At 41.8% G+C, this 26,991-nt stretch overlaps 1 protein-coding gene across 1 annotated transcript in view; it reads left to right on the forward strand.

The window, feature by feature from the left end:
* The window catches only part of LOC133856929 (ultraviolet-B receptor UVR8), a 45,400-nt gene that overhangs the window by 11,632 nt on the left and 6,777 nt on the right, over positions 1-26,991 (forward strand). Inside the window, exons 2-6 of the mRNA XM_062291986.1 lie at positions 3,886-4,072; positions 4,830-4,976; positions 15,901-15,982; positions 16,350-16,505; positions 26,563-26,736. Of these exons, the coding sequence (XP_062147970.1) occupies positions 3,886-4,072; positions 4,830-4,976; positions 15,901-15,982; positions 16,350-16,505; positions 26,563-26,736 (746 nt within the window). The remainder of the gene's footprint in view (positions 1-3,885; positions 4,073-4,829; positions 4,977-15,900; positions 15,983-16,349; positions 16,506-26,562; positions 26,737-26,991) is intronic.

The following is a 26,991-nucleotide window of genomic DNA, read 5'->3' on the forward strand; positions in this document are numbered from 1 at the left end:
GGAAGAAGCATTATTTAAGGTTATAGAGAAAACCTTGGTCTCAATCCCCCACTCTTATAGTAAATTATAAATTTTTTTCACACAGAGAGATACCATTATGTGGTGGGGGCATGAAAGAAAAATTCAACACCCTTTTATGTAAGACCCAATTTTTGTCAAGAAAATGCGCTGTGAGGCACATATACCCATCAGTTGTCAAAGAAGTCCACAAATTAGATGTTAGGGAAATGATTTATGGGGGACGGTTGAGCATCCCCCAGCACACTCTTTACATTAAAATATTTGATTTTAATCAAAAAGTTGTCTCTAATGTCATCAGAGACAACTTTTTGATTAAAATCAATATTTTATTAAAATGAGGCTCCCAGGGGACGGTTTCCTGTCTCCTGTATATCATGCCTCCAGATGTTAAATAAACCCTCCTAGGAGAAGCATTCAACATAAATTTAACCCTTTGCTTTTCCCTTTGATACATCTTAATTACAGTAGACTTAACAGTATTTCTAGAGGTGAGTGGCACATCATTTCGCAAGTATTGCAACATTTCTCTTATGCCCTCATACTCAACAAATCGAAATGGCAAGTCATACTTAATAACTGACAAAGACCCTTGATTTCGGGATATGGGCAGCTGCCCAACATCATGTGTGTTTCTCCTCGAGCATTTTTTTATGTGACGCTTTAGATTTCCAGTTCCATATGCACCTAGAATTACATTTGTAGCATCACAATACTTGCAATTGGCCCGCGGCTTGTCGTCATTTGGACACTTACTAGGAAGGGGATAAAAATAGTTCCTGTAAAAGTCTATGGGCCTTACTCACTCTCAAAAGACGCCTTGAGAGAGAAGGAGTGTTCATGGCTTATAAAGTTTACAAGACAAGGATCTCTTAGCAATGTGGGACACTTTAACACGCCCCCTCACGTGTGACATCTTTGGCCAAACACGTGTTCAACAACGGAAGGGAAAGACCCATCATTGTCAAAGGAACCTGGCTTGCTCTGATATCATGTAAAAGTCCATGGGCCTTACTTACTCTCAAAAGACGCTTTGAGAGAGAAGGGGTGTTCATGGCTTATAAAGTCTACAAGACAAGGATCTCTTAGCAATGTGGGACACTTTAACAGTTCCAAACATCCGATGTCTTCCTACGCTTTTGGGCCTTCTTTTTAATACTCCGCATACTAACAGGAACATCTTCTATTGCATCTACTTCAATCAAATCTTTATAATCTTCTACATCAAGAAGATCTTCCACATGTTCTTCGTCACTCATCTGCACACATCATGGATTGTTTAAGAACAAAGAATCTGAATATTAGAGGCAGTAGGAAAAAAAAAACCAACACCCAATTTTGAACTTGTTAAGTAAATTTAAGAACATTTAACAATTTTAACAGACAGACATAGATGTACACCATGTTTCCTATCATTACGGTGCATATATATATCTGGCAACTTCTATGGCTTTGATTTTTTTTTTATTTTTTATTTATTTTTTATTTTTTATTTTTTATTTTTTTATAAAAGCAAACTAAAGTGAAGTCCAAATCTTTTTCCATTTCAGAGCACCAATCTCATGAAAGAATAGATATGTTTAGAATTTTTTTGACAAAATTTTGCTCAAGATCTGATGAGCAAGTTGAGAAAGGAAAGCCGGGGGTTCTTTACGTATTTTTGGGGGTTGCTTCTCTAGGGTTGGGAGCATTACGGAGGTTCTTTTGGTATTTTTGGGGGTGCTACTCTAGGGTTGGGGGCATGTTGGGGGTTCTTTATAAAATTTTTTGGGGGTTGCTACCATAGGTTCTCTAGGGTTGGGATCATGTTGGGGTTTCTTAATGTATTTTTGGGGGTTGCTTCTCTAGGGTTGGGAGCATGATGGAGGTTTTTGATGTATTTATGGAGGTTGCTTCTGGTTGGGAGCTTGTTGGGGGTTCTTATTGTATTTTGAGGGGGTTTTTTTCTGCTTCTTGGGTTGTTGTTGGGGCTTCTTTTGTACTTTGGGTTAGCTGGGTTGTTCCTTTGTATACTTCCTGTGTACTTAGGGGCGTCTTACGCTTTTTTTAATGAAATTTCTTTACTTATCAAAAAAAGAAAGAAAGGAAAGCTAGGAAAAAGACTAGAGAAATATATGATTTACCTTGAGTATCAAAATTTTTAACTTGGCTGGACAAACAGCCAAAGACACCCACGATCCCACAGAAGTTCTGAGTCACGGCGAGAAAGAGGGAGAGCTTCCTTGCGAGTTGCAATCAACTTTTCCCAGCTCACAATAAAGGCAAAACTTTGTTCTTTTTTTTTTTTTTTGCTGAATTTTGAGTTTTGCTGCATATTCAATCAAAAACTAAGAAAGAATAAAGGCGAAGGCTTGAAAGGAAAGTGTAAAGGAGAAGACTGAAGAGTCTCGGCTAGGAGACTGTGTAGTGATGTGCGTGAAACAAGGTCAAGGTATCAGAGTTTCAGACTGATTGGTATTTGATAGGTGTTACTGTGCAACGTGTGCGTAGCAGGCTCTAGCAACAGCCAAGTACCCAATAGGTTCTGCTGTTTTGAGATGCAAGGCTTGCAAAATGCAAGCTGAAAAGTGAAAAAATCCAGTTGGAAAGTGATGAAACGTCGAAACTGGGTGAAAACCAAAAGTGAAAACTTGAAAGTCAAATTAGTCAATTCACTGTGTTTTATGTGTGTTACAGTGTCTTGCGTTTTGACGGTTTTGTACGTAATGGACTAAACCAACACGAAAGAGAGAGGTAATGTTAACGTTACAACGTAGTCTTATTTTTTAGTGTTGAAAAAAAAAATTAGTATACAGGTTAAACGGGTTGACCTATGGGGGTCAGGCAGGTTAGCCGGTAATTACCTGAACCCTTTTAAACTAAACCCTAACTCTTTAATTTCATGTCAGGTTCGCGGGTTGTGTCAATAATTGCCAGCCCTACTCGTGATCATATTTCTGGTGAAACTCGATGTCCAACCAACCCAGATTTCACTCCCACCCCTTGACAGTCTAGGGCTCAGTCGATGGATCACTCAATGGACTTTTCTGTTAATTTTTTCAACTATTCAAAATCTTTGGAACAATTCTCGATTCTAGTGAAGTTTCTTCATGGGGAACGTTCGTATTTGAAGCCATTTTCTTTTTACGAAGAATACTCTTAGGTTACAGTAAAACTGGAATAAAGCTACCTTAACACCATAACCAAATATATATTATTCTAATACCCAAACTAGTGTAATATAGCTCATAACCTGGAATATGTCTATCCTTGAACTGGAATAGGAATAAAATTCAAACCTGGATGAACTTAAACGTGCAGCCAAACACTCCCATTCTTCTCTCAAAGTTGCACACAATCGTAGATCACTTGCTGAACAGCCATACCTCTAGACTTTAGTGCCAGAATCTTGCATGGCGGCTCCGCTCACGCCACTCCACCATGCGCGGCACACCTCCATGTCGGCGCCCAGTACCCAATGACCGAGTCACCCTTGTGCAATGCCGCTACTTCATGGACCACCACACACAATGCCTCCTCGCAAAATTGGCCATTGTGTTCAAAACTCTTTATGTTTGGATGACTGCTTACAACTGTTCTCGTTTTTCTAATTTCTCAGTGCTTCTTGATTTGTGTTTCTCTTTTGCTTCATGATTGGTGTTTCTCTTCTATACTCCCCATGTACTTGGGTTGCACTCTTCTGTGCCTTTTTATGGGATTGAATTACTTATCATAAAAAAGTTAATGAATAGTCTTTGGTTGCCTCTAGTTCACCATGTGCATATTCAGCTGGTAATTGTCTTTTGGAAATATCTTCAGCTTCAGTCTCTTAACTCTATTTTAACTTTAATGAATTTGCTTTGTTGGGATTTTGTTAATATTTTACAGCTGGAAACATTGTTTGTTCTTGGGGACGAGGAGAGGATGGACAGTTAGGCCATGGGGATGCTGAAGATCGACTTTCGCCTATTCAATTGAGTGCCTTGGATGACCATGAAATAGTATCTGTTACTTCTGGAGCTGATCATACAACTGCATATTCTCAGTCACGTCTTGAAGTGTATAGTTGGGGATGGTCTGTTTAGCATCTTTTAATTTAGTTTCTCGAAAATTTGCCACATTGATGCATTGTTAATATGTTTACATAGTTGACTCAGTTTAGATGTTAGCTAATGCTTCTTCTTTTTTCCTCTGTGCAAATTTTAAATATAGAACGTAGGTAATACTAAGTTCAATTGTTGTTCTCATTTATTTGATCCTGCATGAAGAAAGTGATTGATCATATGGTAAATAATAGTACAATCATTTTTTTTTTTTTTGGGAGAAATTTTTTGGCTCGAGGAAAATGCAAGAAGAAGATTTCCTTCATTGGATGAGGGGAACTTTCATGAGATGAGATGAGATGAAGGGCCTGGCTGATCAGTTTCCTGCAGATTGCCATATATATTCACTTGTACTTATATATATATATATATATTCATGAGATGAGATGAGATGAACGGCCTGGCTGATCAGTTTCCTGCAGATTGCCATATATATTCACTTGTACTTATATATATATATATATATATATATATATATATATATATATATATATATATATATATATATATATATATATATTCACTTGTATAAGCAGCATGGGATGTTATAAGATACATTATATTCTTTAATCTCATTGACAGAATTTTATTAATTTTCTGTTCTTGGCAGATCCTCATGTAACATGGCTTAATTTTTTTTATTTTTTATTTTTTAATAAATATGGATATATGAAGTTTGTTGGATTTTCTAGGTTTCATGTAGCTTGTACACTTTTACCTATTTTCCAGGGGTGACTTTGGGCGGTTGGGCCATGGCAACTTTAGTGACTTGTTCACTCCTCAGCCAATCAAAGCATTAAATAGTCTAAGAATAAAGCAAATTGCTTGTGGGGACAGCCATTGCTTGGCAGTGACTATGGAAGGCGAGGTGCAGAGGTTAGTAGTCTTTCCTAATCTCTCTCTCTCTCTCTCTCTCTCTCTCTCTCTTTTTTATAATTTGATTTATTAGTAGAATTTAGGTGAATTCAATATAACTAGAGTAATGATCCAATCCAAGGTGGTTGCTTCACAATTCATTTTTGGCCACATTTTAATGGAAGAATCATTAGCAGAAGAAAAATATAGAGAAAACTCTACTAACTGAAAGGAACTGAAAAAGTTTGTTAGTAATTGTGCTTCACAATTTCACCAGGCACACTTGCATATAGAGCTCTAATCGAGCCAAGTATTGAATGTTCAAGTTTAGTTCATTTAATTTTGTTTCGAAACACAAGTCGAGCTCGTGCTTATCACCGAGCTAAATAATCTGTTCAAACTTGGTTAATTTATTTTTCGAACGAATTTGAGCTTATTAACGAGTTACTCAACTAAATCATTCATTCTTTTTATAAAGTAAATATATATTTTTTTTGATAAGTAATAAAGTAAATATTACCATTGTTCTTTTTTATTTTATTTTTTATATATTTTGATACTAGCATTTGTTGCTTAATTATTGTTAAGATTTTATCATTCAAGTTAATAAGATAAATTAACACAACCAAACCATATATTTGTAATGATATATAATTTTTTAATCATGAAATGGACAATATATATTATATCTTATAACCTTATCTAAAATCCTAAACAATCCAATTTCGAGTATATATGTATGTTTTACAGTATATATATAAATTCATCATAGAGACACTTGGAAGCGCGCGCACATACAATATATATATATATATATATATATATATATATATCAAGACTCACAATCACAGGGATTTAAGCTATATCTATCACATTATAAAGAGAATTTTCTTTTATCTTTTTATATACTTAAGATGATCTTATTATTGGAAACAATACTATAAAAAATAATAAAAATGAAATTATACGAGTCGAGCTGTTTATACAAGTTCAACACATTTAGTAAATGAGCCTAAATTTCCATTGAAGCTCGGTTTATTTAATGAACGAATCAAACTCTAGTCGAGTTTATATGAGTCAAGTTCCGATGTTCATGATCAACTCAGTTCATTTAGAGCTCTACTTGTATAGCAGCACAATGCCTAAGTAAGCTTAAACTAACAAGCTCCATTTATAGTGCGAAGAACAGGGACAAGGATCTTCTTTATTTCAAGTGAAATGGAGATGAGTCATTTCATAATCAAGATTTAATGTTATTGCATCTAACGTGTAAATGATGCCACATCATCTCTTCCGGTTCCCTTCTTGCCTAGGTGTAGTGGTCTCTCTTATTCTTTTTCGCCTTTTTGTTTTGTGTTTTTCTGCTTCTTGTCGTAGATCTACCGTGGTTGTGTCCCCTTTTGCGCTCACGCGCCCCGCCCGTGGCCTTGTCGGCTTGTTTCTGGTCTTTTCTGTCGACGTTGTTTCTATGGATGGCCGTCGTCCAGTGTGCGTGGCTGTTTGGTTCATTTGCATCTTGGGTTGTAGATCTAAGGTGTTTGGGATCTCCCCGTGCATGTGCCTCACCGGAGTCTCTTCGCCGTGTTTTGGCTTTTCCCCACCGTCGGCGCAGTTGTGGGTGGCCGCCACACGCCGCGGTTCGGCGCGCGTGGACGAGGGAGTTTATGAAGTTTGGGAGTTAGATCTACGGTGCTTGAGACCTCTTCATTGTGCACGCGACCCTCCGATGGCTTCTCCGTCTCTCCGTTGGCTTCTCCGGCATGTTTTGCGCCGCCACCTCTTTTTATTTTTTTCCTGTAGCTCTGGCTTTTCATTTGTATTTCGTGTTTGCTTGGTATTTTGGGTTTGCTTTTCATGTGTTTCGGGTTTGCTTTGTATTTTGGGTTTGCTTTTCATTTGCATTTTGGGTTTGTGGGTGCTTTTTGGGAGGGTGGTTCGAGTTTTCTTGTGGGTTTTGGGGGGTTTGTTGGGTTGGGGTGCTTTCGAGGTAGGTTTGGGTGTTTTATGGGGGCTTCTTTTGTTTTTTGGGCTTTGGGTTTCTTGTGGGTTCTTAGTGTTGTGTGTGCTCCTTGTGGGTTTCGGGTTTTAGGGTTGATCCTTGTGGGTTTGTTTGGGTTTTTCTTTTTTGTGGCCTGGTTTTGGTTGTTCTTGTGTATACTCTCTGTGTACTTAGTGGCGCCTTACGCTCTTTAATAAAATTTTCTTACTTATAAAAAAAAAAAAGGTAGTAATTATAGAAATTCAGAGTAGTTTTGATTGATTGCCTACCTCAACTGTAGGGCAGTGAGTTCTTTATATAATATCAATAGTGTTAGTCCTTTAGTAGGACTGTACAATATTTGAATTTAAGCTTTATCACTTAAGCTTATCAATAACAGAGAATTATAAACCTAATGCTATACAACTTCTAGCCTAGATAATAGGATAAGCTATACAACTTCTAACCTAGATAATAGGATAAAACAAACCCTTTTAAATCTGGACAGATGTATCTTTATCAGAAGATCTAATATGCCCCCTCAAACTCGACGTAGGCACCCTGACGTTGAGGTTGAAACTGAGCTGGAGAAATCGGCTTGAAGGAAGTGGTTTAGTTAGGACATCCGCAAGCTGTTCTTTTCCAGAAATAAACCGAACTTCTAGATACTTATCTGCAACTTGATCTCGAACAAATTGGTAGTCTATCTCAATGTGCTTTGTACGCGCATGATAGATTGGATTGGAAGTGAGATAAGTCGCACCAATGTTATCACAGTATAAGATTGGTGCACGTGGTAGGGAGACTCGAAGATCACGTAAGAGAGTCTGAATCCATATCAATTCAGTAGAAGCATTTGCAAGAGCTTTGTACTTGGACTCCGTGCTTGAACGTGACACAGTGAGCTGCTTCTTGGAGCTCCATGAGATCAAGTTTTTACCCAGAAAAACACAATATCCAGACGTCGATTTCCGGTCATCGGGACAGCCAGCCCAGTCAGAATCCGAGAAAGCAAGAAGCGGATGTGATGAACGTTTGTGAATGCAAAGAGTGTAGTCAACTGTGGCTTTTAAGTAGCGCAGAATGCGCTTGACAGCAGTCTAGTGAGGGTCTCGTGGATCATGCATAAACTGAGATACCTTGTTGACAGCAAAGGCAATGTCCGGACAAGTGAGAGACAAGTATTGAAGTGATCCAATGGTGTTGTGGTATAGTGTAGGATCCGCAATTGTAGAGCCTTCAAACTTGCTGAGAATAGAAGAGGAAGACATTGGAGTGGCAACCGGTTTGGCAAGCTCCATATTTGTCTTCTTTAGGATATCAAGGATATACTGTTGCTGAGAGAGATGGAGACCATCTGAGGACCAAGTGGCTTCGACACCTAAAAAGAAATGTAAAGGTCCAAGGTCTTTGAGAGCAAATGATAATTTCAGATCCTGAATAAGCCTAGAAATAGCGCCAATGTGTGAACTTGTGATGATTATATCATCAACATAGATTAACACAAACATTTGAATCCCATGAGCAGTGTAGATAAAAAGGGATGAATCAGCCTTGGAGCTTTTGAATTGTAGTTCTAGAAGACGGGTGCTTAGTCTGGAAAACCATGCTCTTGGCGCCTGCTTCAAGCCATATAAGGCTTTGTGCAACTTACAAACAGCCGTAGGATGGGAAGGATGCTGAAGCCCAGGAGGTTGTGCCATACACACGGTTTCTTGGAGATTGCCATGGAGAAAGGCATTGCTGACATCGACTTGATGGATAGCCCAGCCTGTAGAAACACCAATGGAGAGCACCGTTCGAATAGTTATAGGCTTCACTACGGGGCTGTAAGTTTCTGAAAAATCGATCCCGGGTTGTTGGTGGAACCCTTTGGCTACTAACCGAGCCTTATACCGTTCTATTTGCCCATCAGCCTTTCTCTTGATCCAAAAGACCCATTTGCACCCAACTACGTTCATGGCTGGAGAGGGAGAGACCAGGGACCAGGTTCCATTTTGAAGGAGAGCATCGAACTCTTCATTCATGGCCTTTCGCCATTGAGTATGCTGACTTGCTTGAGTGTAGCAGGTTGGTTCAACTTCTTGACCGTGTAGGAGAGCTGTGAGTGCTTGAGGAGGTGGATACCTGACTCTGCCATCCGTGAATGTGGTAGGTTTGAAAATTTTATTCTGTGATCGTGTTATCATACCATGTACCCGTGAGGGAGGAGGTGGCTCGGATGCAGGAGAAGATGCTAAGATTATTTGATTATGGGAATCAGTGGCTGTTTCTGCAGGAGGTGACGGGGGTGGAGATGGAGATGGTTGTATGAGAGAAATACTGGGTGCATCATTGGTTGCTGGATGTAATGGTGGCAGAATGGGGACAGATACTAAGTTTGGAATGGAGGAAGGAGAAGAGGGGCTGCTGGGAGTGGATGTGAGGAATGGAAACTTGGTTTCATTAAAAATGACATGTCGGGCAATGTAGACTTTGCCTGTTGGAAGGTGAAGACACTTGTATCCAAGATGGTTTTTGCTGTACCCTATAAAAACACAAGAAGTGGATCGGAAGGCAAGTTTGGTGGAATTATAGGGACGCAGGAATGGCCAACATTCACAGCCAAATGTCTTTAGAAACTTATAATCGGGTGAAATTTGAAATAAGCACTCATAAGGAGACTTGTACTTAGTGACTTTGGAAGGGAGTCTATTGATTTGATAAGTTGCAGTTTCAAAGGTTGAGTCCCAAAGGGTTAAGGGAACACTGGCAGTGGCAAGAAGAGTGAGCCTTGTTTCAACAATATGTCGGTGTTTCCTTTCTACGGATCCCATTTGATGATGGGTATGTGGACAACTTAAACGATAAGACACTCCCAATGCATTTAGAGATGTTTGAAGGGGACGAAATTCGCCACCATTGTCACTTTGGACTGAAAGGATTTTGGAACTAAAATAAGTTTCAACAAGATGTTTGAAACGAAGAAAAATTGCACACACATCAGACTTTAATGCAAGAGGATAAAACCAGGTGTATTTACTGAAATCATCCACAATACTTAAGTAATAACAATTGTTGTTTACAGAAGTGAGGGGGGCTGGGCCCCAGACATCAAGAAATAACAATTGTAAGGGAGCACTGGAAATAGAAGGACTGATGCTGAAATGAAAATGATGACTCTTGCCCTGCTGACATGAAGAACAGATTGTGGATAGCTTTGAGGAAACCACGGGCAACTTATTGGATTGAATGACACGGCTGACAATAGGGGAAGCTGGATGACCTAACCGGAGATGCCATTGATCCAGGGAGACCTTTTCACCTATGAAGGCAGCAAGGGACTTGGAAGGAGGAGCATGAGAGGAGGGCCAAGGATAGAGACCGAGTTTACTCAGGCCTTGGAGGAGCAGTTGGCGGGTTTTGAGGTCCTTAACAGATAAAAAATTTGGGTGAAATTCAATAAACACATGATTGTCACGGGTGAATTGATTTACAGAAATGAGATTTTTTTGTATTTCAGGAACATGTAAGAGGGAGAATAATTAAAAGTTATGTGAGGGTGTAGGTAAGAGACCACGACCAGAGTGTAAAATTTCCAAACCTTGGCCATTTCCGACGCGGATTTTGTCCATACCAGTGTAGTCCTCAGCATGCAAGTTGAGATTAGAGAGATCATTTGTCAAATGAACGTTGGCATCGGTGTCCGGGTACCATGAAGAGTCGGTGGCAGTAGAGGTGGAAGCCATGTTGGCATGCAGTGAAGGAGAGGTAGGTTGATAATCCTGCTCAAACCGGAACCAGCAGGTGGCTGTTGTGTGGCCTTGTTTGTGACATACTTGACAAGTGGGGCGTTGGAAGGAACTAGGACCAGATGAAGGGAACTGTTGAGGTGGCCCTCTACCACGGCCACGGCCCCTACCTCGGGAAAAATTGTTGCGATAGCCTGGATTGGAGCCACGGTTGTTGCATGGATGGGAGGGACTTTGACGTTGGGCAGTGTTGGCAATAGAGATGTTCAAATCAATAGCAGATTTGTGTTGTTCCAACCGTAACTCATAAGATAACATATAGCCATAAAGATCATTAAGAGAGATGGAGTCTTGCCTTGTAATCACAGATGTGACAAGAGGATCATAATCTGGTCCAAGGCCAGCAAGGATGTTGGAGACGAGTTCCGAGACGTCGACAGGCTTGCCAATGGCAGCTAATAGATGAGAAAATCCTTGCGCTTTTTGGAAGTAAGTGGAGATTGATTAAGAACCTTTCTTCAAGGTGGCTAACTGCTGCTTGAGCTGCATGATGCGTGATTGGGATTGAGCGGAGAATAGTGTCTCCAAAGTGAGCCAGACTTCTCGGGAAGTAGAGAGGCCAATGACATGAGGTAAAGCTTCTACGGATAGCGTTGATATGATGGCGTTGAAGATCATTCGATCTTGATGGTACTAGGTTTGATAACCGGGATTGGCAATAAGGAGACCAAAGGTTGTGTCTGGGACAAGCTGAGGGGGTCGTGGTGTTGAACCATCGACATGCCCGAATAGATTCTGGCCTCCTAGGAAAGGGACCATGAGGAATCGTCACAAGATGTAGTTTTCTTGGGTAAGCTTCTCAGAAATATGATGATGGACATTCTGAAGGGGTGTTGGGGCGGAAGAGGTAAGAAGGATAGAAAGAGGGGGTGAGGTTAGGGTGGACGAATCGGTTTTAGTAGTTGGAATAGCCATAGACGTTAGTCTTGGTTGGCTCTGATACCATATAGAAATTCAAAGTAGTTTTGATTGACTGCCTACCTCAACCGTAGGGCAGTGAGTTCTTTATATAATATCAACAGTGTTAGTCCTTTAGTAGGACTGTACAATATTTGAATTTAAGCTTTATCACTTAAGCTTATCAATAATAGAGAATTATAAACCTAATGCTATACAACTTCTAGCCTAGATAATAGGATAAGCTATACAACTTCTAGCCTAGATAATAGGATAAAACAAATCCTTTTAAATTTGGACAGATGTATCTTTATCAGAAGATCTAATAGTAATACAACATTATTAGAAAAGCGTAAGGCGTTCCTATGTATACAAACAGTATACAATAGAGCTCTTACAAACTCAGAAAGCTCACACAACACCCAAAATCCACACGAAACCCAAATCCCAAAAAGCAGTTGAAGCCCCCGTCAAACACCCAAACCTGCCTCAAAAGCACCCCAACCCAACAAACCCCCCAAAACCTGAACAACCCTCCCAAAAAAACCCCACAAACCCAAAACCCACGTGTGACACCCAAAACCCAAACTGATAGAAGCCGAAATAAAAAGTAAACCCAAAATACAAAGGAAAAGCCAGAAATACAGAAAAAAGAACTACAAAGGCGGTGGCGTGTGGCGCCATAGTAGTGTGGAATCTGCCGAAGAAGACATCGGAGAGGCACAGAATCTGACGGAGAAGAGTGTATTTGATCAAAGCTCTCTCGTCTCCCTTTCAACAAAAAACCTTAGGTCTTTTCTCTGATAACGTCTAGTGAGGAGGGAGGAGAGGCTTTTCCCTCCCTCCCTCCTCCTCATTTGGTTCCCATCCAGTCTAGGTCCTCTAGTGTTTTTTGTTTTTCTTCTTTTTGGTCTTTTAGTTTTGGGTTTCTCTACATCTTGGGAGTAAATCTACGGTGGTTGAGTCATCTTCTGCGCACACGCGCCCCGCTCAAGGCCTCGCTGGCTTGTTCCGGTCTTAACCGTTGACGTCGATTCTATAGATGGCCGCCACGCCAGGTTGCGTGGCTGATTGGTTCTTTTGCATCTTGGGATGTAGATCTACAGTGTTTGGGACCTCCTTCCTGTGCACGTGCCTCATTGGGAGACTCTTTGTTCCGCCGTCGACGCAACTGCGGGTGGCTGCCACACGCCTTTTTGGCGCGCTTGGCCGAGGGAGTTTCTAAAGCTTGGGACCATTGTCTTCGTAAAAAATACAAGAAATGCATGATCCTAATCACAAAATTGAACGGAATTTCTGCTCTGTGAATGCACGTGTTCCCATTTAGGGAAGAAAATGAGTGCTTAATATAGATCTTCAGAAACTTGTAGAATGGGAAACACAGAAGATAATTTCCTATACCTATTTACTCCCTTGATGCCTAGCTGCACTGGTTTGCCAGATCAGTCTATTTTTAGTTTGAATTTCATGCTACTGATTGAAAAGTCCATTTGTGGTGTAATGGAACACCTGTACCAACTTCTTAAAGGTTGCTTGTTTCAAATACCTGCAATGGAAGTAATAGCTTTAGGCCTATTGACCATCTCCTTTTAGTGAGGAACTTGCTTTCCTTCTAATAATGATTAATAACATAGAATCCACATTCTTGAAAGTGCAACCCAGGTACACAAAAGTATATAATAAAAGCACCTAGCTAAAAGGAGAAAAATGAATAAGAAAATCATGAAAATTAATCTCCAATAGAGCTACAAATGCAGATATCCAAATATAAAGAGAATAAAAGAAAAATGACTTAAGCTCCTCTAACGTCTTCTCGTAGTCCTCGAAGATTCGATCATTCCTTCCCTCGAAAAGGCACCTAAGAAGGCAAGAAGGCACCATCTTCCACACTACAACACTTTGAGTACTAATACTTGTCCACTAGCAAGCAAACAAGTCAACTATCCAGCTAAGCATAACCCAGGACAACTCAAAGCGATTGAAAAAAGCATTCCATAAGGCACAAGCAACCTCACAATGGAGTTGAAGATGGTCTAGGCACATACAACATCTATTGACCACAATGACATGCCACTTCTTAAGGTTGTATAAGGATTTTCCCTAGGGCTGGCGACCAAGCAAAAAAGCCACTCTCAAAGGAACCTTGGCCCGCCTAATACTCTTACCGAGAAAAGGAATGCGATTATTACAGACAACGACACTATAGAAGGAGCTGACAATGAACATCCTTTTTTGATGGGACTCGCTAAAACTTGTCTTCACCTTCTCGTCTCACTCTATAGGAATACAACAAATTGAAGAACGATGCAAAGACATCCACCTTCCAGTCGTGAGCTGCTTTAATGAAGCTTACTAAGGGGAACCACTAGAAAGCTCTGAATGAATTTCTACTAAGGCATCCTTCACTCAGGTGTTACTAAATAAATCAGGAAAAACTTCCTTAAGGGCCTTCTCCCCACGCTACACATCGTGCCATAATCTAATTTTGGAGCAGTCTCCCAGCTTAAATCTGGTATTACTAGAAAAATCCTCCATCCCCTCCTGATGTTCTTCCATCCTTTTAATTGGAGTGAATGTTAAATTTGGAACTCTCTCTCTCTCTCTCTCTCTCTTCAGAAAAACCCTTAGCCTTCTCTGCTTCGCTTGTGAGGGAGGGTCCCTCCCTCCTCTTCCAGGTCCTTTCCGGTCTAGGTTCTCTAAGTTCTTTTTCTTCTCATGGGTCTTTTAGTTTTGGGGTTTTCTTCTGTTGGGTGTAGATCTTAGTGGTTGGGTATTATCCAGCGCACTCGCGCCCCGCTTGTGACCTCACCGGCTAGTTTCGATCCTTGCCGATGCCATCGTTTCTGTGGTTGTCGCTGCGCCGTTGTGTGGCTGTTTGGTTCATGCGCTTCTTGGGTTGTAGATCTACGGGTTTTGAGGCCTCCCCGCCGTGCACGTGCCTCTCCGAAGGACTCTCTGTTGTGGTCTGGCTCTTCGCCGCCGTCAGCATTGCTGCGGGTGGCTGCCCCGCGCCGTTCTGACGCACGTGGCCGTGGGTGTTTGGGTCCTAGATTTGCGGCGTTTGGGACCTCTCCTCCACACACATGCCTCTCCAATGACTTCTCCGGCTATTTTTCCTTCTTCTGGTGGTCCTTCCGGTGATTTTCGCCCTGTGTCGATAATGTACCGATGTGCGTGGCTCCATGCACCATTGCCTATGTTTTTCTTTCTTTCTTTCTTTTCTTCTTCATCTTCTTATTCTTTTTTTTTTTTTTTTCTTTTTTCTTTCCTGTAGCTTTGGCTTTTCTTTGTATTTCGGGTTAGCTTTGTATTTTGGGCTTGATTTTCATATGTATTTTGGGTTGTAGGTGTCTTTTTGGGAGGGTTGTTCAGGTTTTCTTGTACGTTTTGGGGGTTTTGTTGGGTTGGGGTGCTTTCGGGGAAGATTTGGGTGTTTGATGGGGGCTTCTTCTGTTTTTTGGGCTTTGGGTGTTTTGGGTGCTCCTTGTGGGTTTTGGATTTTAAGGTTGATCCTTGTGGGTTTGTTTGGGTTTTTTCCTTTTGTGGGTTAGCTTTGGTGGTTCCTGTGTATACTCCTGGTGTACTTAGGGTCGCTTTACACTTTTTAATAAAATCTTCTTATAAAAAAAAAATAAAAAATAAACCCACTCCTATGGCCCATGGGGTTCAATGGAACACCACCCACCCTACAAACTGTTTTATTTAACAACCACAACAACTCTCCACCATACTCCTCTCTCATGCACATAGTGTCATAACCATTTCCATAAAATAGCACGATTGAAAATCGTCATGTTCCGAACCCCAAACCCTCGAAGATCAGAGAGCAAACCTTGGACTGGCCAACTAGGTGAAATTTGAGCTCTTCACCTATCCCAACCCATAAAAAGTCTTAATGAAGTATGTGAGGGTAATGAAATTATTCGTTTGGCTGGTAAATGGAGTCTTGAGCTAGCTGCCGCTTGTGAAGTATGGAAGGAGATCAAATTTGAATTCCCTATTCATAAACATTCATGAACACAATGCTTGGTATCAACCTTTAAATTTGGTTGGAGCGTTCTAACTGTATTCAATGTTTCTGCACCAAATTAATATTGAATGGAACTATGTTGAGCATTAAGTATGCTACCATACCAATTGATTTATATCCTGTGTCTAACGTGTTTGCCCGTTTTCTTTGTGTTCTTGCTTCCAGCTGTGATTTATTGCTTGTTCATATCAGCTCTTACTCTTAGGAAAATTCTTTGCTATTGAGTTATCTGTCTGTATTTTAATGAAGTTGGGGGCGGAACCAAAATGGTCAACTTGGTCTTGGCACCACAGAGGACTCTCTTGTCCCGCAGAAAATTCAAGCATTTCAGGTACTCCGAGTCATTTGTTTATTTTCAATAGACATTCATTAGATGCTGTATACCGCCTTCCTCACTTTTAATTATCAATGTTTAATGTTCAAGACCTTTTCTTTTCAAGTCATAACAACCCCCCCTTATACTCTTCTACATTAAGATATAGTTCAATATATTCTTATCAAAGAGAAAAAGCAGTAACTAATGAATTTATCAAGATAAAGAATTGCCAAATATTATTATATCATTTTTTCATTACATATCCAGTATCAAACACAAAAGCAACTTACGAAATACATGAATCTAATTTTTCAATCAGGTTCTCATACATACTCTTTCATGAAAGGATTTATGCATCTAAATTTCATACATCTTTTGTTAGGGAGTCTCTATCAAAATGGTTGCTGCTGGCGCTGAACATACTGCAGCTATTGCAGAAGATGGGGAGCTATATGGATGGGGCTGGGGCCGATATGGAAACTTGGGCTTAGGCGACAGAAATGATCGCTTGGTTCCTGAGAAAGTTTCTGCTGTTAATGTATGTACAAAATATGGTATTACTAATTTCTATTTCAAAGGTCACAGTTTATATGATCATCTAAGTTGTAGGAGCGCTTGCAAACTAGTTCCATATATGTACAGTTTGTTGGACTTAAGATTCTGGTTGTGAAGAGAAGAATATTAGATCTTTGTCTGTGGCTCTGATAGGAAGTGGCTGGGTTGATTCATGAATGAGAGGAGTTTCAGAAGAATTATTGCAGCTATCTATGTTGTTGATAGGAATACGTGGGACGTTTTGAGGGCTACTGCTTATGGCTGTGGTCTTCTGATAGATATTATTCAAGCAGGTTCTGCTTTGAAAGTGGGGTGTCATGGACAGAGGTACTAGGGTTTTGCGATGATATTTGGCATGGGTTTTGGGTACATTTCAGCTGCCGCAAAGGCAGTGGTGGAGGGAGCGAGGGAGGGAGAGAGGGAGGGGGCTTTGGAAAAACCCTCCTACCTCTTTAAAAATTTGAAACCCCAACTGCTCCCCCCCCTCTCAACAAAAGATTCTAAATAAACCCCTTGATCTCTTCAAAAATTTTAAAATACCTATAACACAAACCTAAATTGGAATTTTTTAAAAGGGCATAGAAGCACAAAGAATCATACAGACTACCATGCCTAGGCGCAAATGGAAGATCTTCAACATTTCCGTCTCTTCACCTCCAACGCCGTTTAAGCAACATCAAAGAAGTTTCTCTCTCCCATTTCTTGAGATCCACTCTTTGGAGATTCATTCCATTCACTTTTCTCAGGCAAAAGTTTCAGAGTCAATAGACCACAAACCCGAAGTTGTTACGGGCCTGGGTTTGGGTTTGAGTAATGGGACGTTGGATGGGCAAATCAGCTGGGCGTTTCTTCCTTAGTTTACCTATGGTTGATGATAAGTGATATATGGTGATGGTGATTGTGGTAGAGTCGTTCGAGGCACTCTGGACCTCCTAAACAAATTGTAACAGTTCGGAGAAATAAGCTACCCCCGTTTATTGATCATCTTATCATGTTAAATAACATTACAATGCAAAGATGAGGATAGAACTACACTGACAAAGGATAGAACCCACAACAATACTGATAAAGATAAACTAATGAGGATAATCCTCTTATTCTACTATTTGACTTTATGACTTCTTTAGTTGCATGTGACCATGCTGCAGAACCTGATAAACATCATTCCTCCTCCTCCTCCTTCTCGTCTGCTTTATGGCCTTTGCCACGGAACACACCTCCCTTCTTTGGGTTGCCCTTCCTCAAGGGCAAAAGTGGGAAAAAAAAATTGAAACTCGGCCATTGTTGGTCAGCACCTCTTCTTCCACAGGTTCCTCATCATCACCGCATGCCTCCAACCAGAATAGCTTAGCACACCAATGGCCCGGCCTAAACTTCTCATCACAGTTAAACCACAATCTTCTTTCACTTCGATCCTTCATCTCCTCAGGAGTAAGCTTCCGTATCGCAGGTGTTCTTGCCCATGTCATGACGGAGAAGGAATGGGTGGTGAGTTGGTGACGCTGGACAAAATAGCGATTATTCTACAGGCTAATCAACAAGTGGTTTGCAAGGAAGAAAATAGAAAATTCACCCCAAAAACAGAGAGAAACTCTGAATTCGATAAAATTTTCAATAAACAACAACCGTTGGAAAAACGCCCACAAGCCGGGCTTATATATCTGAAAATTAGGTCTTTAGCAGAATTTTACCAAAAATAGAAAAATCCCGAAAACCCTAATAAAACGAAATACGGAATAAAATAAGTAGTCTGCCGAAAATTTGGCCCAAATCGGGCTCAGAATCACTTCCTAAACAATAAATGTAAAATTACCATAAATGGTAAAAAATATCTAAAATTAGGGTTTTGGAAAGGAAAACAGCGGATTTTGGGCTCGAAACAAGGCGCACCGAGCGTAGCTGGGTGGCCACGACGTGCGCGCTGAAGAGAACTTTCCGAATTGGGGTCATATGCGCTAATCGGATACTCGTAGCCAAAGTTATGGCCAAATTACTACAGCGCACTCGGAAATTGCCCCAATTAGGCTAGATTACGATTTCTTGCCAATTTTGCGCTGATATGCCTGTTCCAGGTGTAAACTAAATACAGAATTAGGGTAAAAGCTTTAGGCGCTGAATAATGTTTATTGATATTGATGCAGTATATATAGAGTTACAGGCTGCCATGTATATATGGCATATTATACAGTAGTTATTCTATTCTATAATTACAAGGGTTTAAATAAGGAATAAGTATCATGTCCTCATAGGCAATATAGCCGTTGGCTGAGGTGGAGTTAATGAGAGATATGGAGGAGATAATTGGTTGTCTAATTTAGGAAATCTTCCTAACGGCTCTAGGGTTTGTTTGTGAGCTGTAGTAGCGGCTAGGGTTTCTGTAGAGGGTTCGGCGACTAGGGTTGTATCCTTAACACCCCCCCGCAAACTGATGGGAGGAACGACCGGAAGTTTGGTACGCAAGCAGCAGAACCGATCAGCATTGAGGCCTTTGGTGAAGATGTCAGCTACTTGATCAAGTGTGGGGATGTATCGAAGTTGGATGTCTCGGTTGGTTACTTTTTCCCGTATGAAATGGATGTCAACTTCAATATGTTTGGTGCGGGCGTGGGAAACCGGATTGGAGGCTAAGGATAGTGCTCCGGAATTGTCACACCAAAGAGTTGGTGGAGACGGAAGTGAAACCTGCAGTTCTCGGAATAGCATACGGAGCCAGTAAAGGTCTGAGGTGGCAAGGGCCATTGCACGGTATTCGGCCTCTGTGCTGGATCGGGAGACGATGTGTTGCTTTTTGGCGGACCATGAGATGAGGTTGGAGCCGAGGAAGATGCCAAAGCCAGTGGTGGAGCGGCGGTCGTCAGGGTTACCAGCCCAGTCAGAGTCACAGAATCCGGTTAGGTGGAGGGAGCCTGGGGTGTAGTGAAGGCCGAAATCAATGGTGCCTTTGAGATACCGAAGCACCCTTTTAGCTGCAGTCCAGTGAGTGGATGTGGGGCTGTGCATATGCTGGCACAGTTGGTTGACAGAGTAGGCGATGTCTGGACGAGTGAGGGTGGCATATTGGAGAGCTCCAACGATTTGGCGATATTCAGAAGGATTGGGAAGGGCGTCTCCATCAAACTTGGACATTTTGGAGCCGGATGTGTAGGGGGTGCGATAAGGCTTGGAGTCAAGCATGCTGGCACGGATGAGAACGTCCTGGATGTATTTGGATTGCCGTAGGTGTAACCCAGAGGAGTCGCGGGTAGTCTGGATTCCAAGGAAGTAGGAGAGTGAGCCGAGATCTTTGATAGCAAAGGCAGCTTTGAGCTTGGTGATGATGGACTGAATGGTGACCGGATTGTTACCTGTAATAATAATATCATCCACATACACTAAAAGGAAAATGTGAGAACTGTTAGAGTGATATAAAAATAGGGAAGGATCGACTTGTGAGCTAGAGAAACCAAGATCGAGTAAAGTTGAGACGGGTGAACCAGGCCCGAGGAGCCTGTTTAAGGCCATATAAAGCCTTGCACAATTTGCATACATGATGGGGGAAGGCAGGGTCCACAAAACCTTGTGGTTGCTCCATGTACACATCTTCATCAAGTAATCCATGGAGGAAGGCGTTGGAGACATCGAGCTGTTTGAGGGTCCAGTTGAAGGTAATGGCTAAGACTAAGAGTAGACGAATGGTGGCGGGTTTAATGACGGGACTGAAGGTGTCATGATAATCAATACCGCAAAGTTGGTCAAAGCCTTTGGCGACGAGGCGAGCTTTGTAGCGTTCGACAGTGCCGTCCGGATTCTGTTTAATTTTAAACACCCATTTGTTGCGAACAACATTTTGGTGCAAAGGACGAGGACATAAGGACCAAGTGTCATTGTGTAAGAGAGCTTGAAATTCAGTAGTCATAGCAGTAGCCCATTCGGGTTTAGAGGCTGCCTGCTTATATGAAGATGGTGCGGGTGGAAGAATGACAGATGTGAGTGTAACGAAGGGGTGTCTGCTGAGGAAGGAGGTGAAGCCAGGGAATGATCTGGGTTTGGAGGAGCCAGTAAGGGAATGAGTGACGGGACGGTTACTTGGAACGAGAAGGGGAGCAGGGTTAGGGGAGGGAATGGAGACAGGGCTGGGTTGAATAGGGGAGAGAGGGTTGGGAGGGGCGGGTAGGGAAGGAGGGATAGGGGGAGAGATGGGGGATGATGGAGTGGAGTCAAGGGTTGGGGAATGAGTGGAGGGGGAAATGGGAGGTTGTGAGGAAGGAGTTGAGGGCAGGTGGGTGGATAGTTGGGCAGGTTGAAAGAGGATCGGAGTTGCTGGAGGTGTAGTGATTGTGCAGGAACCGGATGGGAGAGTTGAACTCTTAGAGGGGAATTTTGATTCATCGAACACAACATTGCGGGAGAGGTATACTTTTTGGGATTGGGGTTCAAGGCAACGGTAGCCGCGTTGGTTGGCTCCATAGCCAAGGAAGATGCAAGGTTTGCTTCGATAAGTAAGTTTGTGGGAGGCATACGGGCGAAGGAGTGGATAACATAGGCATCCAAAGCTTCGGAGAAGTGTGTAATCGGGTTCCTTCTTGAAAAGAGTGGAGAAGGGAGACTGGTTTTGAAGGACTGTGGTGGGTAGTCTGTTAATAAGGAAGACTGAAGTGAGGAAAGAATCGACCCAGTACTTGGCAGGGAGACCGGACTGGGCAAGGAGAGTTAAACCAGTTTCGACGATGTGGCGGTGCTTTCTCTCAGCAACGCCATTCTGTTGAGATGTGTGGGGGCATGTGAGGCGATGAAAAATGCCATTGTTACTTAGAAATTGTTTGAAGGCAGTGGAGGTGTATTCTCCACCATTATCGGATTGAAAATACTTAATTTTGGTGTCAAATAAATTTTCAACAAGCAATTTGAATTTGATAAAACAAGTAAGAACATCACTTTTATTAAGTAAGGGGTACAACCATGAAAAACGACTGAATTCATCAACAAAAATGACGTAAAACTTGCATCCACTCAAAGAAGGAACTGGGGAGGTCCAAACATCCGAGTGAATGACTTCTAAAGGCTGAGTAGACCCCCTGGTGGCTGCTGAATAAGGTAACTGCTTGGACTTGCCAAGTTGGCAGGACTCGCACACTGAGGGGGTACTGACTGGACCAAGGAGAGGAAGATGATGATGACGAAGGAGATACTGAAAAACTGAAGTAGAGGGATGGCCCAACCGTTGGTGCCAAACCATGTCATTGGTTTTGACACCAAGGAAGGCAGTGAACCCACTGCATTTATTGGAGGAGTGATGATTCAAAGGAATGGGGTAGAGCCCATTTTCACTGGGACCGTGGAGTAGAATTGTTCCTGTCAAGTTGTCCTTCACAGTAAAGTCAACATCAGTAAGAGCAAACCAACATTTATTATCTTTGCAAAATTTATTAATAGATAGTAAGTTGGCTGAAGCAGTAGGGCAGTGTAAGATATTTTTAAGGAGAAAATTGTGAGAAGTAGATGTAGGGGAATTAACTAAGGAAGAACCAATGTTTTGAATATGCAAACCTGCGCCATTTCCTACACCAACAGTGTCGGATCCATCAAAGGGCTGAGCATTGGTGAGATTGGAGGATTCTGCAGTGACGTGCGTGTTGGCTCCAGAGTCGGCTAGCCAGTCTTGAGTGACAAATTCTTCATTGGCTTGTGCTGTCATGGCAGCGAGCTGCACTGGGGGATGGCGCCCTTGGTATGCATAATCCATGCGATGGTAGCAGTCCAACGCACGGTGGCTTGTTCTTCCACATATCTGGCAGGGGGAGTATTGGCGTGGAGAGGAAGAGGATACGGGAATAAGATTCTCAGTAGTAGGACGAGGTGGAGGAGGAGGGGGTTGATATCTGGGAGAAAAGGGAGGATTGTGTCGAGGGGAGAATGGAGGATGGGAGAAACGATTATGGGGTGAAGAGTGACGATATTGACCAGATGGTTTGGGAAATTGAGTTTTTCTGAGGCTCGGATTGTTGCTGTAGGATGGTTTGGAGCGGTGTGCATGGAGTGCAAAGGATCCAGTTTCAGGGGTTAAGGCTTGTTGTTGATTCTGGAGTAGTATTTCATGGCTTAGCAACTCGGATTGAAAGTCATGGAATGTGGTTTCTCGATCACGTAGGGAGAAGGCAGTAACAAAAGGGTTAAAAGTAGGGTTGATACCGTTAATAATGTAGGAAATAAGATCATCATCGTCGACGGGTTTACCGACAGCGGAAAGTTCATCAGCCCACGACTTGGCTTGATTGAGATATTCGGTGCACGACTTAGTCCCCTGCTGCAAGCTTTGCAACTGACGCTTGAGATGGGAGATGCGTGATTTAGATTGACCAGCAAACCGTGTGGACAGAGAGGTCCATGCAAGCCTCGATGTGTTCAAACCGTACATCGAGGGCACAAGAGAAGGTGCTAAAGAGCATATGATGAGACTCAGGAGCTGTTGGTCTCGTCTCAGCCATGTAACATAGGCTGGGTTCGGAATCTGAGCGTCACCAGTGGTATTGGCGACGGTTCTGGGCGGACAGGGATCGGTTCCATCGAGTAGGCCTTGGAGATCATAACCACATAGGATTGGTTGAAACTGAGCAACCCAGCCTAGGTAGTTAGGACCTTCCAGTTTGATGCTGCCGAGTTGAGTAACATTGGGCAGAAAATTGGTTTCAGCAGTATTTGTGTTGGCCATGGGAAAGCGTTGGCTATTGGTAGGCTCTGATACCATGTAAACTAAATACAGAATTAGGGTAAAAGCTTTAGGCGCTGAATAATGTTTATTGATATTGATGCAATATATATAGAGTTACAGGCTGCCATGTATATATGGCATATTATACAGTAGTTATTCTATTCTATAATTACAAGGGTTTAAATAAGGAATAAGTATCATGTCCTCATAGGCAATATAGCCGTTGGCTGAGGTGGAGTTAATGAGAGATATGGAGGAGATAATTGGTTGTCTAATTTAGGAAATCTTCCTAACGGCTCTAGGGTTTGTTTGTGAGCTGTAGTAGCGGCTAGGGTTTCTGTAGAGGGTTCGGCGACTAGGGTTGTATCCTTAACACCAGGTAACTCAGCGCCATCAATGTGCAATCTGACAGCTCAACATCGTTTGACTCGGATCCTCCTGCATCAGTTGGGTGAGTTACGGGATTCATCCATGGGGAGTCGATGTTGCGCTTGCTGTCTAGCCTTACACAATCTCTCTAAATCCATAACTGCAGAGAGGCTAGTTGGTTGAGCAGCTTGCACGTCCGTGCGTATGTCCTCCTTTTAAGGCCACTGACAAAACATGCAATCTGGTGTTCAGGTGCTAACCATCCTACTCGGCTCAAAAGCCTCTCGAATTTCACCTGATAGTCTCTCACCGAACCCACCTGCTCCAATTTTGACTAGTCCCCAAAAAAGTCTTCAAAGAGAGTAAGGCCATATCGTGCATGGAGGCCTTCCTTCAAGGCTTCCCAAGAGACTTCTCTCACCTCCCCTTGGAAAAGCTGATACCATAGTTGGGTGTTGCCCTTGAGGTAGTATGCAGCTAAGGGGAGTTTCTCTTCCTCTGCTGTATTTTGAAACTCAAAAAAATTGCTCAACTCTTCACACATAGCTGGTTGGGTCATCTTCTCCATTATGCTGAGGGAAATCAAGTTTAGAGCTTTGGTACGGCTAAATTGTTATTCTCCATGCGTGAAGCAGGTCCTTTCCCATTTTTGTTTCGTGATGAAGTGGTTTCTCCAAAACCCCACCGCTAGAACCTCCTACTCCTGCCATCAAGTTTACAAATCGATTGCTCATGGCTACAAACATCTCCATCTGCTTGATCATCCTCTCTTGACCTGCATGCATCTCCTTCTTCAGATCCTGCTGACCAGTACTCAAGGATCCCACCTCTTCTAGCCGCCCCAAAGGGTGGTCTGTCATGGCTGAACATGGCCTTGATACCAAATTGTTACGGGCCTGGGTTTGGGATCAAGTAATGGGATGTTGGATGGGCAAAGCAGCTGAGTCTTTCTTCCTAAGTTTACCCATGGTTGATAAGTGATATATGGTGATGGTGATTGTGGTAGGGTCGTTTGAGGCACCCTGGACCTCCTAAACAAACTGTAACAGTTTGGAGAAATGAGCTACCCCCTTACAATGCAAAGATGAGGATAGTGCACTGACAAAAGATAGAACCCACAGCAAATACTGATAAAGATAACCCAAACAATTTCTGATAAAGATAAACTAATGAGGATAATCCTCTTATTCTACTAAGTCCTATGCTAAGAACATTACTTGACTCCATGAGTTCTTCAGTTGCACGTAACTATGCTGCAGAACCTGATAAACATCATCCCTTCTTCTCCTTCTCGTGTGCTGTATGGCCTTTGCCACATAACACCTCCCAAGTCTGCTTCCCAAAGATCCCCCCCAACTGAAGAATTCTGGCCCCGCCACTGCACAAAGGAGACTAGAGTTATCTTATGGAGGGAAAATGTGAATGTTCTGGTTGTGGTTGTCCTTGTTTCATAAAAATCTTAGATTGGGAAATGGGGTCTTGAACAGACTGTTAGGCATCTTAGTAGTCCTAGGTTGGTGCCAGTTGTGGGGATGAAGATGGGTGTGGGGTCAGTATGGAGTCTTTGCAGTCAGAGCTTGTTTTGTTTCATGCGTCATCAGGAGGAAGTATTCGTAGCAAATTTCGTTTGGATATATCCATTCCTTAGAAGGTGGATTTTCTTTTCCCTTTTTTTTGGTTGGGTTTCACCAATATTGCTGGATATAGTTGACCATAGAATACTTCATAGCATGCAGTTGGATGATCACACAGAAATGTGTTCTCTGTGACTTAGAGAATGACTCAGTCTGTTATTTGTCCATTTGGGCTATATCGGCCTTTCTATACTGGTGTTTGGTCCATCACTTTGACCTTTCATAGATGAGAGGTGGCAGAAAGTTGATTAGAGTTTGGGGCAGTTGCTGCAGCAAATTTGATTTGCACCCTTGCTGTCTTTGTGGAAAGAGAGAATATATCTGTGGATGTTAAGGCTTGGGGGGTATAGTTGACTTACTAGTTTGCTAGCTTTTTGTCATTTTGTCTTTAAATCATGGTTCATTTTACTATGGTTTTTCATGGTGCTCCATTGGCTTCTTGTCTTGGTTTTCTAGAAGGCTTTGGATTTTTTTTTTTTTTTTTTTTGGTTTCTTGTACCCCTCCCCTAAATATGAAATAATCAGATTTCATGAATGTATTTGTCTTCCAGAAAATTAAAGAAACTTCACTATTATATCAATTGTTTTGGACCCAAATAATTTAAAATAGTTGCACTACAAATTAATTATCAAATTTTTGAACTTCAAATCAAGAACTATATAAAGTTCTATTAAAACAGAAAGCTTGACTGAATACTCAAGTAAAGGTTCTCATCTAATTGTCTCTAAATGTAAGACTAGTTCAGGTACCTGATTAAGGCATGGCTAATATTTTGCAAACTTTGGATAAAATCGATTGAGTTATAGGCATGTTGTGCGAATTGAATGCTACCTGCTTTAAAATCTTGGTCATTACAGCCCATATATAGATTTATTGCTGAGTGAAACACATGGTATGCTAGTCAGTTTTCCTTGCTGCTGCTAGAAACCAGAAACTGCACCCTATTTACTGGTTAGCAGCTCTGTGACCAAGATGATTACGTCAAGTTACTGGTAACGCACTGTGTTTCATGCTCGGATCAGAAGCCACACTTTGAATGGAAGGTCTGTAGAGGCAGAGCTATATCAAATTGTAAATTGTACTTGTGAACTCTACTGCAGATGCAGTGCACTGTCTTTTCCACAGATAGAGACTGTTTATATGGTAGTGTTGTAATTCGATCATTGTTCTTCACTGTCCATAATAAGATATGTTTTTGTATGTTGCACAAACTGCAAAGCAGCTTGTATCTGGTCTTAAAATCTCATTCTCATTAGTACTCCCCACCCCCCCCCCCCCCCCCTCCCCTTTTTCCCTTCACCTTTCAGATTTATTTTTAAGATCAATTTGCTGTTAAATAAATTTATAGGGTGAGAAGATGGTTATGGTAGCTTGTGGATGGCGACATACAATATCTGTTTCCTCTTCTGGTGGATTATACACTTATGGATGGAGCAAATATGGTCAACTAGGACACGGGGATTTTGAAGACCACCTTGTTCCCCACAAGCTAGAGACCTTGTGTGACAATTATTTCTCTCAGGTGATCTCTTATACCAATCGTGCTGGTAATGGTGTCTTAATTATATTTTATGATATCCTACAACTTTCTAGGTTGGAATGCTAGTTTTGAGATTCAGGTTGTTTCGTGGCCTCCATTGCCTTGGCAACAAATTATATATTATTGATAATTATCAACAGAAGTTCTATGAGACATAATCTCTCTTTTAGTCAATTTTTAACGAGTCAAGTTGTCCTCTATATATTAAGTGTACAATTCAATAGAATTATCCTTCAT

This window comes from Alnus glutinosa, chromosome 14, assembly GCF_958979055.1.
Source record: "Alnus glutinosa chromosome 14, dhAlnGlut1.1, whole genome shotgun sequence".
NCBI classification, from domain to species: Eukaryota; Viridiplantae; Streptophyta; class Magnoliopsida; order Fagales; family Betulaceae; genus Alnus; species Alnus glutinosa.